Source organism: Pristiophorus japonicus, chromosome 21 (assembly GCF_044704955.1).
Source record: "Pristiophorus japonicus isolate sPriJap1 chromosome 21, sPriJap1.hap1, whole genome shotgun sequence".
Lineage (NCBI taxonomy): Eukaryota > Metazoa > Chordata > Chondrichthyes > Pristiophoridae > Pristiophorus > Pristiophorus japonicus.
Genome location: NC_091997.1, coordinates 7,157,583 through 7,170,558, shown reverse-complemented (window position 1 = coordinate 7,170,558; position 12,976 = coordinate 7,157,583). Strand labels below are relative to the sequence as shown.

General features: G+C 41.4%; 1 protein-coding gene across 1 annotated transcript in view; it reads left to right on the top strand.

The window, feature by feature from the left end:
* Window positions 1–12,976, top strand: part of stat3 (signal transducer and activator of transcription 3 (acute-phase response factor)) — a 61,818-nt gene that overhangs the window by 30,107 nt on the left and 18,735 nt on the right. Inside the window, exons 3-12 of the mRNA XM_070864325.1 lie at window positions 1,681–1,830; window positions 2,923–3,067; window positions 4,034–4,132; window positions 5,901–5,993; window positions 6,836–6,917; window positions 7,068–7,162; window positions 7,295–7,446; window positions 8,753–8,911; window positions 9,765–9,857; window positions 12,096–12,155. Coding sequence (XP_070720426.1) covers window positions 1,703–1,830; window positions 2,923–3,067; window positions 4,034–4,132; window positions 5,901–5,993; window positions 6,836–6,917; window positions 7,068–7,162; window positions 7,295–7,446; window positions 8,753–8,911; window positions 9,765–9,857; window positions 12,096–12,155 — 1,106 coding nt within the window. The 5' untranslated portion in view covers window positions 1,681–1,702. The remainder of the gene's footprint in view (window positions 1–1,680; window positions 1,831–2,922; window positions 3,068–4,033; window positions 4,133–5,900; window positions 5,994–6,835; window positions 6,918–7,067; window positions 7,163–7,294; window positions 7,447–8,752; window positions 8,912–9,764; window positions 9,858–12,095; window positions 12,156–12,976) is intronic.

Genomic DNA, 12,976 nt, shown 5'->3' with positions numbered 1-12,976 from the left:
CTCCTGTATGGCTCAGAAACATGGACCATGTACAGTAGACACCTCAAATCGCTGGAGAAATACCACCAACAGTGTCTCCACAAGATCCTACAAATCCCCTGGGAGGACAGACGCACCAACGTTGGCGTCCTGGACCAGGCCAACATCCCCAGCATTGAAGCACTGACCACACTCGATCAGCTCCGTTGGGCAGGCCATATAGTTCGCATGCCAGACACGAGACTCCCAAAGCAAGTGCTTTACTCAGAGCTCCTTCACGGCAAACGAGTCCGAGGTGGGCAGCGGAAACGTTACAAGGACACCCTCAAAGCCTCCCTGATAAAGTGCAACATCCCCACTGACACCTGGGAGTCCCTGGCCAAAGACCGCCTTAAGTGGAGGAAGTGCATCCGGGAGCACTGAGCTCCTCGAGTCTCATCGCCAAGCGCAGGCAGCAGAATGAACATGTGGCAAACCAGTCTCACCCACCCCTTCCCTCAACGACTATCTGTCCCACCTGTGACCGAGACTGTGGTTCTCGTATTGGACTGTACAGCCACACATATTAAGAGTGGAAGCAAGTCTTCCTCGATTCTGAGGGACTGCCTATGATGATGATGATGATGATGATGATTTCTGTTGTTTAGCAACAGAAATCAGGCGTTACACTTCATTTTCCGTAGCTAACACTTTTGGAAGAGGTGGCTGGGAATGTGCAATTTTGCAGGGATTTCCATATAGAAGAATTTGAAAACTACTCGTATCTCTTCATTTACTTATGACAGAATGGAGTTGGCTAAAGTATTTGTTAGAAGGAAAGGGAATGTGGAGTTGCTCTGAAGTAGACTAATTTGTCACCGTCTCCTGCAAGCTTCTTTAACAAATTGTGTACTGCATTTTAAAAATAAATTGCAATGTAAAGAATTACATAATTAATTTACAACAACATTGAATGATTTTGCATTGCTGAATAGTGAAAGTCATTCAGTAATCTTTTCTGACTATTGCACTTGGCCATTTACAAACTGGTAAGTTCAGTTTTTAAAAAAAAGTGATATTTCATTGAATCCCACCAGTTGTATCAACTGGCTTAACCGACGAGGGTTATTTGAATATTGATATTGGCAATAAATGCATTTAAAGGCATTGCAGGTTGTTTGTCATATATGTTGTCATAAGTGACTAATTCAGTTGAGAACAAATGAAACGCTTTTTGATGTAAAGAAAGTAGAAACCACCATCCAAGTAAATATTTCTCTAAAATGACAGTTGTGTGGAAATATGTAGTGTACTACCCACAATTCTGTTTGTAGAGTTGCATCATATCCTGAACGTTTGCAATATTTCTGCAATGCCATGTCCCTGACTTTGTAATTTAAAATCCGACCACCTACTTTCAGAAATTCTGGTGCTTTGGACCAATGATACTTTGGGAGGAGATGACTGCACCAGTGGGTTCTAAGGGAAAATGTAAACAATGTCCAAGAGTTTATAATGCTATTTTTAAAAGCCTATTTTTTTAAAAATGCTGCCTTTATAAAGAGGTGTTTATATTATAGATGTTCTCTTGAAGGAGCTGAAAACTGTGTGTGTATTCTGAATGTTCTGAAAGGGACTGTTCTCTTGTGACTGGCTGAACTTGTGAATAAACCTCTGAGTAGATGACAGATGGCTACTTATCCGATAACCTTCCCTTTTCAGCTTTCTGAAATTTCCTCACACAATGGCGCAGTGGAATCAGTTACAGCAGTTGGATACCAGATACCTGGAACAACTGCACCAGCTTTACAGTGACAGCTTCCCCATGGAGCTGAGACAGTTTCTGGCGGCTTGGATTGAGACTCAAGATTGGTACGTATGGCAGTTGTTCAGAACTTAATTGCTGTATAAGATGTCCTCTTGGGGTGAGGGGTGGGGTGACGGGAGGCCTTTCTTCTGTGTTTCAAACTCTTAATTTAAAAAAAAATCAAAATAAATTCTAATCTCTGTCAATCTAGCCTTAGTTGGGGCAGTGGCAGAGGGAGAAAATTAGCTGTGTTAGCAAATCTTGCTCCATGGCCTGCGCACCCCCTGGCCCACTCCCCCCACCCTATTGTAAGTGCGCATTTAAACAAGAATGAGCACTGGATTGGACAGTTGAGCGGGGTACCAGAAAGCTGCTGGGGAGCTTATATCCCAAACGTGTGTTTTTTTTAATCCATTTATTTTTCATCAAAATAAATCCATAATTCTCCTCTATTGGTTTCCATTTTTAAAAAATTGTTTGGAAAATATTGAAGTATTTTTCTTTTTGCTACACCTGCTTCATATCCATAACGTTGCTGGAAGTGCAGCAGAAACCCCATTTATGCAGCAGAGCAGGAACAGCTCTCAGTAAATTCCCAGCCAATTCTTCAGACTGTAGAAAACAAATGTGTATGGAGTACAAAGGCAATAACCTAGTTGCTCACTTTTTCAGGTAGTTTTAAAGTAAGTTCTGAATTATATTCAGATTTCAGTTTTAAGTGTCCTCCTTTGAATCAATAAACTTGTCTTGATTTATCTGCGCTGCTCAAATTCTAGTCTCTTGAGCATCCCTGATTATAATCGCTCAACCATCGGTGCTCGTGCCTCTAGCTACCTAGGCCCCAAGCTCTGGAACTTCCTCCCTAAACCTCTCCACCTCTCTACGCTCCTTAAATCTACCTCTTTGACCAAGCTTTTTGGTCATCTGCTGTAATTTCTTCTTGTGTGGTTCAGTGTCAAATTTTTGTCTTGTACCACTCCTGAGAAGCGCCTTGGGACGTTTTACTACATTAAAGGCACTATATAAATATAAGTAGCTGTTGTTGTTAAATGTTGGATTTGTTTGCCACCATGCAGAGTGTTCTTTTTATAATGAAGGTGTAGATGTGGTGATTGAAGCATGCATTCTGCTATTGAAATCACTCTTTAACATTCTAGGGCATATGCTGCCAGTAAGGAATCACATGCTACACTAGTGTTCCATAATCTTTTGGGTGAGATTGATCAACAGTACAGCAGATTTCTGCAGGAATCCAATGTCCTTTATCAGCACAATCTGCGGAAGATTAAACAGTACCTGCAGGTATGCAGTCTATCTTTGATCGATTTACATGAGTGTTAACGATTAAAAGATGGAAAATGAATAATCGTGAGAGCCCAGGCAGTTCTACTTGACTTGAATAATTGATGCATTTTATGTGCCACTTTTAGTCTTGCAATTTTTATGAAGTCAGTTGAAGCACATGTTTTAAATTTGTGGGTCTGTTATTAAAAAGTAGGACTCGAAAGGCCTCATGCATGCACTTGTGTTAAGGACATTTAGGACCAACACTCTGAATACAGGAGAAAATAGATTTGATAGTTAGATTTCAACAAATCCTCTTTTTAAAACTGTACCATTCTCCAAGTTCACTGATATTTTCCTTGACTGGCTTATTGTCGACTTCCATCTGTGACGTACTCACAGCAGATCTCTCTCTTTCCCCAAGAAAACGTTGGAGAATTTATAAAATTCTAACGTAAATTTAACTTATTTGAAATGGTGATGAGAGGTTAAATTTGTATGGCCTGAGATTGCTGAGATGTAGGTACCTTTCCAGAATCTGCAGTTGCTTTAACATGGGGCGAGTTACCTCTTTAGTGGCTTTATAGGGTCAATTTACAGATTGCCCGGGGGAAAACGAAGATCAGTAACTGATCCCAGCTGCTGCTTTTGTTTCCTGCTGCTATTGTCATCCCTCAATGTGGCAGGTTTTCATATAAATAAAACAATTCTTCCACTCAAAAGGCTTCGAACTTAGTCAGATAACCATTGTAGCTACTAGGTCCAATAATATGGTCACGCTAAAAAGCAGCCAAAATTAATATTGCAAAATTGAGTCTAATTGGTTAGCTTTCATTCACAAAATTTTAGGGGTTAGCCTCACAAATGGGCAGAAACGGCATAAAAAAACAGAATATTGGAGCCCTGACTTTTGTGGAAAATCAGTTGTTAATTATAATTCTTCTCTAGCTTTGTCACCATTTTTTTTACCATTTTGTTTTTTAGAATAGATATTTGGAGAGGCCTATGGAGATTGCACGAATTATAGCTCGATGTTTATGGGAAGAAGCCCGTCTCCTTCAAGTTGCTACATCTGTGTCGCAGGTGAATAAAGTGACTGGAATGTTTTACCCTCCAAACTAACAACATAAATCTGTATGCACACATTCACTACTTCTGGGTATAATTCTGTTCAACTGAATGTAAAATAAATCTCATTTTTTTAGAAACATAGGGGCCGAAATTCAGGCGGGCCAGAAAGCTGGCGCTCCTATGAGTTTTTAACTGGTGCTCACCGCTGGAGCTCTTGGTGCGGTGAGTAGATCCATTTTCAGGACTTTTAATTTTTTTCAAAGTCCTACAGGAAATGGATCATAATGGGGGCCGACCTTCGACTCAAAGCCAGGCTGACTGGCTGAAAATGCGTCGGTGGGGCAGTCCACCGCTGTCAATCAATATGGTGAAGTCACAGTGCATGTGCATCACCATGCGCTTTCCCCTCCGTTAAAGCAGAGAGATTTGATCATTTTTCAAATTTGGCCACTTGGATGCCAGGCTGCTGGCCCAGCCAAAACCCTCCCTGGTGGCCAAGGGGTAAGGATCGCAAGGATGGGTGAGGAACGAGAGAGTAGGGGTGGGGAATGGGAAGAAGGGGTTGGAAAGATCTGTGGGGGAGAGATCAAAGGCGTGAGATGGAGGGGAAGAGACAGGAAGGCTCGGGGGGGGGGGGGGAGAAAGAGAAAGAAAAAGAAAAAGAAAGAGGCCGGGAGCATTTCACGGAGTGGGGAGGGAGTGGAGTCTGGGAGGGATCAGAAGAGTCAGGGGAGGGGGTGAAAAGATCAGATGGGTCGGGGGAAGATGAGGAGGTTATAGGGGACGGGGGGTTGGGAACGGTTGGGCGGGGATAGAGGTCTGGAGGGGGGAGGGGGGGGAGGGGGGGGTGGAGATCGGAGGCCGCAGCCGGGAAATGCGGAGGCGGGTGGGATTGGGGGAAAACCGGGGTGGGGGGGGATGGGTGTGATCTGAAAGGCTTGGACTGTGGGAGATTGGGGGTGTGGTGGTGGGCGGAGAGATCGGACTGCGGGGGGGAAGTGGATTGGCTTGGTGGGCCGGGTGGGGGTAGGAAGCACTTGTGTTCCTCCTGGTCCACAAGCAATGCTAGAAAGGCACTTCAAGTACTGGATCCTTGCCTCCCTTCAGCTGCCGAGATACCTGGCTGGTCAGTGTTAAATTAAAAACGAGGTAAAATCTGAGGCACAGGCCTCATTAAAATATTTAAATGAGCGACCCGCCTCCTGGGAGCAGGTTGGTCACCCGTGCGCCCTCCCCCATGTCCTGCCTTAGTGAAAATTGGAAGTGGACGGGTTTGAGATTTTTAACTATTAACATTCTACCCGACCCAAACCCACCATTTTTGGGGTTTTAAATTCCCCAATAGACTCTTGCAGCACAGAAGGAAGCCGTTCGGCCCATCATGCTGGTGCCGGCTCTTTGAAAGGGCTGTCCAATTTGCCCCACTCCTACTCTTTCCCCATAATGCTGCAAATTTTTCCTTTTCCAAGTATACAATTCCCTTTTTAAAAATTATTATTGAATCTGCTTCCAGCAACCTTTCAGGCAGCACATTCCAGATCTTCATAACTTGCTGCACAAACAAACAAACAAACAAACAAACAAAAAAATTCTCTTCATCTCCCCCCCCCCCCCCCCTTGGGTCTTTTGCCAATTACTAAATAACTAGTTTTACTATAACAATGGATATGCCGAGGTTTGTTAGTTTCGTATTAGTCGAGCGCTGAATTGGACATGTTGCACATTCAACATATCTACCTTTCATAGCTTAAATTAAATATTTAAAATGTTGTCTTTATAGCAAGCTGGGCAGTCACCACATCACAGCTCTGTGGTAACTGAGAAACAGCAGATTCTTGAACATAATCTGCAGGACATGCGGAAGAGGGTGCAGGTGAGTCCATTTGAGTTACCAAAAAATACGGATTTAATTTTTGCATTGATTTGGACTGATGTAGTCCTTTTGTGGTAGTAATTGGGAAATCTTTTAACACTATCTAATGCTGAGTAAACTGAAAACTGCAGGACATTACAACTGTTATTCAAAAGTGTTTGTCTACAAAGATGAGTGGCTGTCAAGCAAAAAAATTTTTTGTATGGTGGCACAGGCCTTGTTCAGCGTAGGAATTTTTAAAACCAATTTTACTGTTTAGACAAGTGTACTCAGTAGATGGCAAAAAATACAAGCATTAACAAAGATACTTGCCAGTTAAAGATTTTTAGTAAGCTATTTTAGGTAGATTAAAATCTGATGTTTTTAAAGCCTGAGTATTCACTATGTTCACGCAGTGAATTGTCATGCAAAACAGAAATGGCTACTTACAAATGATTTGAAAATAGTCCCAGGTGTGCCAAAACAGCTGTGCTCCATGGGAATCCTCTACTAATGTTGGGAACATAGGAACAGGAGTAGGCCATTCAGCCCTTGGAGATTGTTCCACCCATGTTACTCAGTATGTTTACTCCACTGTTTATCTGCTGAAAATGAGGCTCAAAGACTTTTAAATTAATTTTTATTTTAAGAACCTGGTACTCCAAGTTCAAAGCAGTATGAAACACATTCTAGCTTTCACTTTGAGCAATATGCTTTAATTTGAAGTTGGAGTATTCTAACTTTAATCCGTACTGTTCGGAGACAATGTGGATTCAATTTAGTTTTGTTTCAAATGAGGATTGCAACGAACCATGTCATGGCAGATGAAAGACACAAGTATATTTAAACATTTTTTTTAACAGGATCTTGAACACAAGATTAAAGTACTGGAAAACCTACAAGATGATTTTGATTTTAACTACAAGACCCTGAAAAGTCAAGGAGGTGTGTGGTACTAATGACTGGTTTAAAAGGATCCAGTAGTAAAAGTAGTAAAGTAAATGAATAATGGGGTTGTGTCTGGAAATTAGTTAATTGCAACTGCATTGCAGCATCACATCTCTCAAAACAACTTTCTGTTCCAAATATTAACAGATGTGCAAGATTTAAATGGGAATTCACAAGCAGCAACAAGGCAGAAGATGGCACAACTGGAACAGATGTTGACAGCTTTGGATCAGATGAGAAGGGTATAGTTCTTAAAAAAAAAAAATCATTCATCGTTAATGTACTTCAGGAATCTTTCTATTTGCTTATCGTTTCTCAGTTCACATTTTTCAAAGTCATTTTTATTCTTGCCATAAAATGTTCCTTTCTAACAGCAAATAGTCACTGACCTCGCTGCCTTACTGTCTACTATGGAGTTTGTGCAGAAGACATTGACCGATGAAGAATTGGCTGACTGGAAAAGGCGGCAACAAGTAGCATGTATAGGAGGTCCACCTAACATCTGCCTTGACCGTCTTGAAAACTGGTATGAAATATATTGATAACAGAGAAAGAACTTTCTCTTTTTTTTAAATATTGTCATTTGTGTGTATATATGCATATATATTTGGGATATTTTATTGGTGGGGAGCTGTATGTTTTCGTGCTTTTTAAAAGATTGTTTTCAATTTGAATTGTATTATTTTCACGTAAATTGCACTGGGATGTCAGATATTTTGTTTGAAGTGTTTTCTTTGACTTTTCTGTTTATAAAAAAAAAAATTGTAAACTATTTAATTTCATACAAGAATGTAAATGAAAAAGTTAACATGCTGCCTACATGTGCAACGTGGTTTTAAAATTGAAATCAAAGCACCTAAACTTCTAAGGACTTTAATACTTCTATAAATTGGTTTCCTTATCCTGTCGATGGCACAACATCATCTGTCAATATGCTACATATTCATGTCGGACATGCGGACAATGTGTCTGAACTCCTAAATGGCAAGTGAGCCCCAGGTGGGCAGAGGAAACGTTTCAAGGACACCTTTAAAGCCTCCTTGATAAAGTGCAACATCCCCACCAGCACCTGGGAATCCCTGGCCCAAGACTGCCCAAAGTGGAGGAAGAGCATCCGGGAGGGGGCTGAACACCTCGAGTCTCGTCACCGAAAGCGTGCGGAAACCAAGTGCGGACAGCGGAAGGAGCGTGCAGCAAACCAGACTCCCCAACCACCCTTTCCTTCAATCACTGTTTGCCCCACTTGTGACCGAGACTAATTCCTGCATTGGACTGTACAGTCACCTGAGAACTCATTTTTAGAGTGGAAGCAAGTCTTCCTCGATTTCGAGGAACTGCCTATGAGATGATATATTCAGAAACATTTTCCCAATATATGGCAGGTGTTGCATCAATCTGCTTCCAACAAGTTTTGGTTGAAGAACAAATTGCTTGGTTCATGGAGCCAAATGATCTAATTTATTTTCAGTTTGTTGCATTAATGTTACCTGATGTAGACATCAGCATTCACTGAAATTTTGGGGAGGGAGGAGATAATGGAATGTGGATTACTAGCTCACTGTCAATAGGATGTTGTACTGTGGTAATATAGTATATTCAGAATAATTGTGCTTTCTCATTGTGTCTTTTTTGCACATGTTCAATGATGATTGGGTAGTCTGCTTTTTTAACATGTTAGTGTGCTCACCTGATAGAATTCAAATATCTTCAGCAAAACACAATAAAAACTAATTGTTTGGACTTAAAAAGGAGAGGAGATTCCCTTGAGAAAATTAAGATTACAGATCAAAGTCTATTTGGCACAATGTATATGTTGTTTTCCTCGTTAACAGGATTACGTCTTTGGCTGAGTCTCAACTCCAAACACGGCAGCAGATCAAGAAACTGGAAGAACTACAGCAAAAAGTTTCTTACAAAGGTGATCCTATTGTTCACCACAGACCTGTGCTGGAGGAGAGGATTGTGGAATTATTTAGGAGCTTAATTAAAAGGTACTTTGAAGATTTTGTGCATGTTAATCTTTCCTTCAGAGCTTTTGCTCTGTTAAATGCTATTATTCTAAGCCTCGTGGGAGTGTATGGTAAATTAGTATTTATAAATAATGGAATTATTAAAAATGTCATCCATCTGAGATATAGAAAAATAGGTTTAAAGCAATTTTTCACCCTGACAAATAAAAATATGCTTCATATTTAAAACTGCTTTAACAAACTGAATTTAATTTAGTTTACCCGCGCTCTCTAGCATCTTATGCTGCATTGTATCATCTCGAGCTCCGATTGAGAGAACAATTAGAAGACTTGCCATTTCCACATCTTGTATTAAACTATGGTAGCCAGTATAGGATGCATGAAAGCAGCAAGAAAATGAACCTAAGCTGATTACTAATCCCCAACTTTATAACTGCAACCTTAGTGCCGCGTGTGTGAGCTATAGGCAAGCATTCATGAGAAACTGAGTTTAGAAGGCTAAAACTAATTTACCTTGCGGCTGGCAGAAAGAGGATATTAATCCGATTTGTCTTGAGATGGGTGTAAACCCAGATCATAAGAGGTGAAAGTGCCATGTGTTGATCCATTAAACACAGTTTTTCCTGACCCAACCAGTTACAATTTTCCCTTCCTGTACCGTCATTTGGTGCTGCTGCTGACAATCTGGAAAAAGATCACCAACTGGAAAATGGGGCGGGGGGAATTGATTAACTGGCATCACTTTCCAAGCTGGAATTCAAACAATGTTCATTATATAAATATACCAGCACAGTACCATCAAATAAATTTAACTGCAGGTCAGCCAGTCAGTCTTGTCTAGTTGCTGATTGATTTAACTTATTTCTGTTCTCAGTGCTTTTGTCGTGGAGAGACAGCCGTGCATGCCAATGCATCCAGACCGTCCCCTAGTGATCAAAACGGGCGTGCAGTTCACAACAAAAGTGAGGTAGGTAGAAAAATACCTCATGAGAGCATGTCAGCTGTGGGAACACAACAGCAAAAGCATCAAGTGGATTCTACTGGCAGAATACTCATCTGCATTGTTAGATATCGGTTCTGATATTTTGGCTGATTATTAATTGGTCATTATTTATTTGTTTAAAAAAAAAATCATCTCTTTCCCAATCAGGAGTATTTAAAGTCATCATTGCTGGAAATTGTAATACTTTAGGGACTTTAAAAGATTGCCTTCACTTCTACTCTGTTTAATTTTAATGAATGAATATCTAAGGATTTGACTTGGTTTCATCCCTGTCATTAAAGTGTCACCGTGGCTCAATGGTAGCAGTTTCATTTCCTAAGTGAGTTTAAGCCCCCCCCTACAGGACTGGAGGACAGAATCTAAGCTGATGCTTGATTGTAGTAATGAGTGAGTGCTGCGTTGTTGGGAGTGCTGTTTTTCCAATCAGACATTTAAACTGGGGCACTGCTCATCTATTCCATTGGATGTAAAAGGTACAATAGCACCATCAAAGGAGTTCAGTGCATTCTCTTGGTGTCCTGTTCAAAACTTAGCCCTCAACCAATGATCAGAGCAGATTAATAAGATACGCATCTCATTTGTTTATGGGACATTGCTCTGCGCAGATTGGCTGCTGCATTTGCCGACAAAACAGCAATTCACTTTAAAATAAATTAATTGGCTGTAAAGCAGAAGAGCACTATAAAGAATAAATCACCTTGCATTTATAAAGATCTAGGGGCCGAAATTTCCCCTTTTGCACAGTACCAGTTAGCGCCGCTGGTGCGTGGGCACGGCGCCCACATTGGCGCGAGAGGATTTGCTCCCAGGGCTCTGCTGGCAAAATGTGATTTGCGCCACAATCAGCACACAGTCACAGTGCAAGCATGCCGACAATGTAATCGCCGTGCGCATCGATCCCTTTGCACCCTTTGGGGCAAATTGCCCTGCGGGATACAAGGTCGATATGGGGCGATGCCAATGCCAGCTTCCCGGTGCGAGAAGCTGCAGTGGCTGGTGGTGCCCCGGCCGCCCTTAAAGGGGAAGTGGTAGCGCGGCGGCCGACTTTTCAGTCGGCCCGACAATGGCGGCCGCTTGTGTGGCCGAACCGCCAACATGCGGCTTGGCCAACGCCCTCCCTGGTGGCCCAGTGGGCGCCTCGAAAGAGGCTGCAGAGTTCGCAGCGGCCCTCCCCTTTAAAAGAAGGGGCAGCGCATTGTGAGGCGGCAGCAAGATGCAGCATGTCCGTGTCGCACTGATGTGCTGAGCGAGACGCAGAGCGTCATGCCGCGTGAGTGCTCCGTTACCGCAGCAGCAAGTTTTTAATAAGAGCCCTTTCTGTGCCGTGAAGAAACAAGCTAATTTGAATTATGCGCTGCAAATCCAGCGCGGGGCAAATTTGGCCCCTAATGTTTTTAACCTAATCATCCTCCAGGTCTGGAGTATTCTTAAAAAGTACTAAATATAACTGCTGGATACAAACTGCAAAGAGGGAATATAAAATCTGCAATTCTACTGCAGCTGCTGATGAAACATTGGAGTTTTAGCAACAGAAAGCTTATTGCATTGTATGTTGATCAGTGTGATTTACACCCAGGTGGAATAGCATTGGAGATCTGTGTATGCATATGAAGACCTCCACTCCTGTGGCATCAAGAGCGTCCATTTTTTGCTGACATGGAAAACATTTTATTCAAAGTGTTAAGTTTTCAGGAGGTCTAAAGGACTGCCTGGGCACTAATGAAATGTGGATTCACATTAGGCTGGAGTTGTCTGCGACTGGTGTGAACCCCAAGCAAGTGAAATGCGCTCTCACAGTCGGTCTCTCATTGCTTGTTTTTAGTGTGCTCAGGACCACATCAAATCCTGATGTCAAAATTTACATTAGTATGCAGCTAAAACCACTTTGCATTGAAGTGAAAGTGGCAGTATGACTATTTCATGATCATTTTACAAGTAAAGATTTAAGTAACGTTGCTCAATTTGGTCCTACAGCAAGGTAATTTCCCTAATAGAAAGAAACTGTTACAGCAGTAAGTAGTTTCCTGGCGTTAATTATGTGCATCTTTATTATTTGCTGAAAATATTTTGTGCATTTGGTCCACAGTTCCTGAAGATTCTTTGCATACATAGATTTAATGCAGTAATAGATAATGGCAATTATGCTTCAATCTGTCTTAGCTATCACACTTATTAAATCTAATGCACACTTTTTGTTCGCAGGTTACTGGTTAAATTTCCGGAGTTAAATTATCAGCTTAAAATCAAGGTTGCCATTGACAAGTGAGTGGTTTAGTAGTTCATTTGCATTCAGCGTATTTGTATGTTAACTCTGAAGTTATTTTTTGTTGATGTGTAGACCTTGTAACAGTTGACCTCCTCCATCGTAAGAGTATGATTCCCTCTCTACTTTTTTCATACTAATTTTTGCCAACAGTTTATATGCTGTTTATATGTACTTTTTAAAAGTCTTTATTAATAATTAATATGCTATGTCGATATTGTATAGTAATGCACACTTTTAAGTGGTCCTCTGAGTCTGATAGAATGACAGGTATAATAGTGAACCTATTGCGTTTTCACTGTTTCATACATCAGAAAGCATTGGAACATTCAACTTATTAGGACCAACAATGCAGTCCCAGCAGCACCTACACATGAATGAGTTGATCTCGCCCAATAATTTGGGGTCAGCTAATTAACCTTTATAGGATGTGTTGGGAGTGTGCTGAGGTTGTGGATGGGATTTCCTGCACGAGCACCACATAAAACAACTATTAGCACCTATAGATTGGAAGGGCCTATAGTTCAAGGTGAAGGAGATTAGGTGGCCCAGTTGTCTACATGGGAATTGGTATTGGCCCTAAGACGGCTAATGGAACGTCTGCCTTACTCTCAAGGGGAATACTAAAGGGATTACGTTATATTAAGTTATACAGAGCCTTGGTCAGAGCCCATCTGGAGTACTGCATTCAGTTTTGGGCAGAACACTTCAGGAAGGATGTATTTATTGGTCTTGTATAGTACAGAGTGAAAGAGTTAAATTATGAGGACAGGTTGCATAAATTTGGCTTGTATACCCTTGAATTTATACGGTTGAGAGG